The sequence below is a fragment of the Lathyrus oleraceus genome, chromosome 5, assembly GCF_024323335.1.
Source record: "Lathyrus oleraceus cultivar Zhongwan6 chromosome 5, CAAS_Psat_ZW6_1.0, whole genome shotgun sequence".
Lineage (NCBI taxonomy): Eukaryota > Viridiplantae > Streptophyta > Magnoliopsida > Fabales > Fabaceae > Lathyrus > Lathyrus oleraceus.
Window position 1 is genome coordinate 12,801,507 of NC_066583.1, and position 6,720 is coordinate 12,808,226.

General features: G+C 33.6%; 1 protein-coding gene across 1 annotated transcript; it reads right to left on the minus strand.

Moving 5' to 3' along the window:
- Nucleotides 1-4,687: 4,687 nt before the first annotated feature.
- Nucleotides 4,688-6,203, minus strand: LOC127084530 (probable 2-oxoglutarate-dependent dioxygenase AOP1). Its single transcript, XM_051024997.1, has 3 exons — nucleotides 5,793-6,203; nucleotides 5,170-5,500; nucleotides 4,688-5,067 (listed from the first exon to the last, which is right to left on the minus strand). The coding sequence occupies exons 1-3, from the start codon at nucleotides 6,170-6,172 to the stop codon at nucleotides 4,828-4,830; spliced, it is 951 nt and encodes a 316-aa protein (XP_050880954.1). The 5' UTR covers nucleotides 6,173-6,203; the 3' UTR covers nucleotides 4,688-4,827.
- Between the last annotated feature and the right edge of the window lie 517 nt (nucleotides 6,204-6,720).

A 6,720-nucleotide genomic window follows, 5' to 3' on the forward strand; every position in this document is an offset into this window, starting at 1 on the left:
GCATTGGTACAGATTAGGTGGTGAAGGCATTTGATGGATAGGCATGCGTGGGAATCTTGCAGACTTGGTGGTAGTATAATGCATTATCCAAAAATATGAGTATTACAACTATTGTTGACCTACTGATGCATGCAGTAGACGTGTCAAAATTATTACATGCATGCAGCTCCACCTAGCCTGCAAGATTCTCAGAGAAGACAAGACTGATGCATGCAGTAGACGTGTCTTATGTGAAGACATGCATGCAGCTCCACCTAGCCTGCAAGATTCTCAGCCAACTTTGCATGCCTTCCTCCTACCCAAATTTTTGCATGCGTTACACGTGTCCAAGTTTTGCATGCGCTACTCTTGGGGAAGGCTTGGTTGAAGACATGCATGCAAAGATGTGTGGGCTTGGTTGCAGACTTGGTGGTAGTATAAATATTCACACACATTTTCACAAAGGTATTCACAATATCTTCACATATATCTTCAAAATATCTTCACATATATCTTCACAAAATCTTCACAAAACCCTCACATATCATGGCATCTTCATCACAATACAAAATCAAAGCTCACGTCAATGGTGAGACTTATGAATGTGATATGTCTGGCTTCCTATTTAGAAACACCGATTGCACTCGTTTTTGTCTAAATAAAGGAGCTAACTTCTCTTATCTGAAAAAAAAGATTGAGTCCAAACTTAGACAACCCGTGTCCCAAATTTTTTATCAACAACCTTTTTTTTCTGAAAATAACTCAGTCAGGTTTTATAAGTCATTGATTCAAAATGACATGGAGGCACAATACATGTTTCGTAACCATGAGTATTCTGGTTACGAATATATAGTGTTGTACATTGTGTTGGAACAATTTCAACCAACTCAGAATATTCAGTCAGAGGTTATTGATCCTGTGGATGATGACGAACAAAATGTTGAACACCGCGTTGAAGACGATGTGGTTGATGATGCAGAAGACGTGGTTGATGACTTGGTGAACCGTGATTCCGAAGACGAAGACCAAGTCCAAATACCTATAGTGCAACGCTACTCACCGCCTGCGCACTTCACAACCCTTAACTTGGGCGAGGATGAGCCCTCATCAGATATGTTATACAACCCATATATGAGGTCTGATGAGGAGTTAAAGAAGGGTGACCAATTTCGGACCAAGGAAGAGTGTCTGTTAGCAATAAAAAACTGGCACTTGAAAAACTGTGTTGACTACGATGTTAAAAAATCAAATCCGGAAAGATACATTATTTTATGCAAAAATCCGGAGTGTGGGTATAGGTTGATGGCATCGTACAAGAAGAAACATAATCCGTGGGTGATAGGGTCCATTTCTCAAGCTCACACTTGTGTCAACACAAACATGGCACAGGATCATCGCAAATGTAGCCATGATATGATCTGTCATTCCATAATACCTCTTGTTGAGGCTGACCAGTCACTCAAGGTCAATACTATTATCTCCCATTGTGTGGCTGTTTTCAAATATACACCTTCGTACAGAAAGGCTTGGTTAGCGAAAACCAAGGCAATTGAATTGGTATACGGTAATTGGGAGGAATCATACAAACAACTTCCGCGCTACCTGGCCGCACTACATTTATATTCACCTGGGACGGTTTCTATAATGGAGACCTTGCCGACACAATCCCCTGACGGAACTCGTCTAGAAGGTAATGGAATACTCCATAGACTTTTCTGGGCATTCCGTCCCTGCATCATCGGTTTCACATTCTGCAAGCCACTTATTCAAGTCGATGGAACTTGGCTGTATGGGAAATACAAAGGATCATTACTGATGGCGGTCGCACAAGATGGAAATTCTAATATTTTCCCAATAGCCTTTGCATTGGTTGAAGGAGAAACGGCTGCTGCTTGGAGTTTCTTCCTTAAGAATCTCCGAACGCACGTGACTCCACAAGCTGGCATCTGTGTGATTTCTGACAGGCACGCTTCTATCGACAGTGCATACAATAATCCAGCAAATGGTTGGTATGACCCCCCGTCTACGCATGTCTACTGCATCAGGCATATTGCTCAAAATTTTATGCGGGAGTTCAAAGATAATTTCTTGAAGCAAAATTTGATAAACACGGGTTATGCATTAAACCAACCTGGATTCCAATACTACCGTCGGGAAATAGTTTTGGCAAATTTTGATGCAGGGAGGTGGATCGGTAATATCGACAGAGCAAAGTGGACTAGGTCATACGACAATGGGGTGAGGTGGGGCCACATGACAACAAATCTTGTGGAATCAATGAACGGCGTCTTTAAGGGCATACGTAACCTCCCAGTAACCGCTTTGGTGGGTGTGACCTATTTTTGGATGGCTACGTTGTTCGTAACAAGAGGCAAGCGCTGGCATGAAGTGTTACAGACGAGTCAAGTATATAGTGATGCCTATATGAAGTTTATGAGGCAGGAATCTGCCAAAGCCAGCAGCCATCGGGTTACGGAATTCGACCGCCATGGCCATACTTTTAGTGTCAAGGAAACAATTGACCACAACCAGGGGCTTCCCAGACAAGAGTATAGGGTCCTAATACCAGACTGTTGGTGCGACTGTGGTCAATTTCAGGCCTATCGTATGCCTTGTTCCCATGTCATTGCAGCGTGTTCACACAGCCACTTCGATGCGTTATCGCTAGTGTCTCCCATCTACAAAGTTGCAACATTGCTTAATGTATACGACAATCCCTTTCCGGTGGTAGCATTGGAGGCATATTGGCCAGAGTATGACGGGGAAATTGTTTGGCACAACGAATCGATGCGGCGGAATAAAAGTGGTCGCCCAAATAGAAGGCGCATTAGAACTGAAATGGACATCGCAGAGAAAATGCAGAGGAAGTGTAACATATGTAGACAACTAGGGCATAATAAGAACAAATGTCCATATCGTGGATCTAGTTCCATAACATAGTTTTCATACTCATAACTATGTGTACCAATGCTATTTATCAATAAAGTTTACTTTTCATTCCAAATAGAAGATGACACTGGAACAACAAACACAAACATCTAACATTACAACACCAATTACTAAAACAGGTACTAAAACAAGAACAAGTACTAGAACAATAACAAATACAACAACAACAACACAAACAACCATTAATATCTAGGAAATTACAACAGTCAACACTATGTCGTCTGATCCATGCATCATTTGGATGCAATCAATGTCGCTTTCAACTTCAACCCACGAACATACCGTTTCTCCAGTTTCAAATGAGATACTTCTTCTAAGCCTCTGAATCCTTCTGATGACTTCACCAGGTTCGTAATCTCCCTCTAACCAAGACATCAAGGACCTTTTTAGGTTGTCCAACGAACGGATGTTCCAAAATTTCATCTCCATTGGGGGTTTCACAGGCGAGAAAATAACATGCCCATCCCTTTTTAAGATTACTGGTTCAGGATCCGGGCGCCTTGATGATGTTCGCTGCCATGACGACGGTCTGGGGGATGCCAAGAACTCAACTTGATAGAGAAAGTGATAGGAAATAGTGGTGAAGAAAATGCAAGGAAATAACACTTTATTTATAGGAAAAGATCTAGGTTGAACACCAATGTACTTAACCCTAATTAGATCTAGGTTGTACACCAATGTACTTAACCCTAAAAAGATCTAGGAAAATAATATTAATTACTTATAAATTAAATCAATATATATATATATATATATATATATATATATATATATATATATATATATATATATATATATATATATATATATATATATTGTGTATTTTACAAATATATACAAAATATTAATATCATTTATAATAAATATAAATTAATAAATTAAAAAAAAAACATATTAAAAAAAAAATTAAAAAAAAAATATTTTAAAGGTAGGCGCCACTCCTAGTGGCGACTTGCCCTACCCTTAAGGGTAGGCGCCAACTAGGGTGGCGCCCAAGTGAAAAATAGGGCAAAACATGCCCATTTTTGTATTTTTTTTTTTAAAAAGGGGGTATTTTTGGATTTTTTTTAAAAAAATTGTATATTTAAAAAAAAACTTCAATTATTATTGTGGGGATAATTGATCATAGAATTTTAATATTTGAAAATAATATACATGTTTTAATATTATTTGAAAAGAATTATAAATATTATTACCTTTCATAGAATTGATTAATATTGATTCATAGAATATTTGAAAAGGATTGTTTAATCTTATTATCTTTTATAAAAATGTATTATTTTAATATTAAATTTTTTATGAATAAATAGAAATCATTTTGATTCATAATATAAATTATAATAATTAAAATAACATAAATTTATAGTTATCAAATTAGTAAAATTGTAAAAATAATATCGAAAATGAAAAATAATGAGAGAGAGGTGTTGTTAAAAAGTATTTCATTATAAAATAAAATTTATCTAATATTAAGTGGAAAATATATATCATTTAATTCAACTATTATTTTCATTATTATTATTTATTCAAATCAAATAATTTAATTATTTAAAAATATATAAGGGAAATAAAAATGAATCGGGTAACAATTTCTTTTTCCAATTCCACCTTTCTTTTTTTTTTTCTATCAGTAATAAACCTTTTATTTATAAGTTTGTTTTTCTTATAGAACAGGAAAAAAAAATTCGGCGTCTAAAAAATATCATACATATTATAGTATCTATCTATATGCTAGTATAAGATATAGGAAAAAGTGCAATTCACAATAAGATTACCTTATTTTTCAATATATAAAGGCACCCCATATTATTTGATGGATACTATTTTATTTTAAAGGAGAGCCCAATTACTTGGATTTATTACAATGAGAGAAATTGACTTGCATATAATAATAAAGGATCAAAGTCCAGCAAATTTGTCCATTGGAGCCTCTTGTATTCCAGTTGAATGTTGATAATTGATATATTCATCATACACAAACGGACGGTAGTGGAGAGGGTTTTCATCATCCACAAACTCAGATGGCCCCTTAATGATCATACCTTCCCTTGGCACTGCAAAAAGTACAAATGCAAATCTCTCTTCATCCCTTGTCACCACTCTGTGTGTGGCCGCCTCAAGTCTCCTATTACTCCACGCCTGTATTAAGCATTGAAATTCTAAATTAAACTCATTCTAAATTTTAATATATGAGAAAATTATAAGAAGAATGATCTCAAACTCTAAGTTGATATTTATTACCTGCAATATATCACCAACAACTACCGCAAAGCCATTGGTGGGAATATTTATGTCAACCCAATTGCCTGTTTTGGGTAGCAACTGCAGACCTTGAACTCCATTGTCACATAGGAAGGAAATAGTTCCTTTGTCAGTGTGAGGTACCAAACCAATATTAGAACCCTTGGTCTCTTGAGAAGTTGAGTACTTAGTCATTCGTACATCATTGTAGCAATTCATATCTTCAATATCCAAGTTATAATATTGTGGAAGCTCAAAGGCTTCCAGAACCATCTTCATAATAAGTGAACTTAGTTCACGAGTTTTTGAAGTATAAAAATCTAGCGCAGCACTGCATATATATCACAATTTTTTTCACATTCTACTCCCAAATAATAAATTAATTTGAAACTAAATATGTTAAAGAAACTTTATTCAAAATAATTCAAAAGATTATATATATATATATATATATATATATATATATATATATATATATATATATATAAAATGTAAATTAAGAATATAATTTTTAATATGTAATTGAAATTATACAATCGAGAGTCATACATATGTAAGTCTATATGTGTATATGGGTGAGTTTGTGATGTATTTTAGTAAAAAAAATATAAAATATTAATTACCCAAAAGTTGGATTTCCTTGAGGCCACATGAGATCAATAAAGTCTTGAAGAGCCGTATCTGGATTAACATCATTATCAATTCCAAAGGATTCAGAATAGGGAATGACACGACTTTTTGAAGTGTATCCCCTATAAGCCTTTGAGCTAACAGACTTCTTCTTAGTTTCTTCAGGTAAATCAAACAATGATTTCATGCCTGTGAAAAATCTATCATGTAAATCATTTGAGATATCATCACACCTTATGAGAAAACAACCATGACTCTCAAATGCTTCTCTCACTTTCTTGCTCATTTCTTTCCACTCTTCGCCCCCTTCTTCTAACTTCACTCCACCGCTAATATTAAAATTCAAAATTGGGATCTCATTCTCACTATCCATTTTCTTTTCCTTTTTTTTCTTTTGCACTATATTTTGTTATTTATATTGCATTGTTCTCAGTAGAGACATAACTATATATATATATATATATATATATATATATATATATAGATATATATATATATATATATATAGATATCTCTATATATATCTATATATATATATATATCTATATATATATATATATATATATATATATATCTATATATATATATATATATATATATATATATATCTCTATATATATATATATATATATATATATATATATATATATATATATATCTATATATATATATATATTTCATATAGAAACTCAAATAGATAAATTAACATGAAATTTGATGTTAATTTAAGTTAAATTTTATTTTATTTTTAGTAAATACAAAATAGCTAAGGAAAACAAAAAATACTTTTCTTTTGAAATTGAATTATGCATAGAAAAAAGGGAAGTTTCTGGTAAATTGTGTCAATATTGGAAATAGAAAGAAAAATACACTAAATACCAAATGATACTAAAAATATAGACTTAAATAGAATTTTAGTCC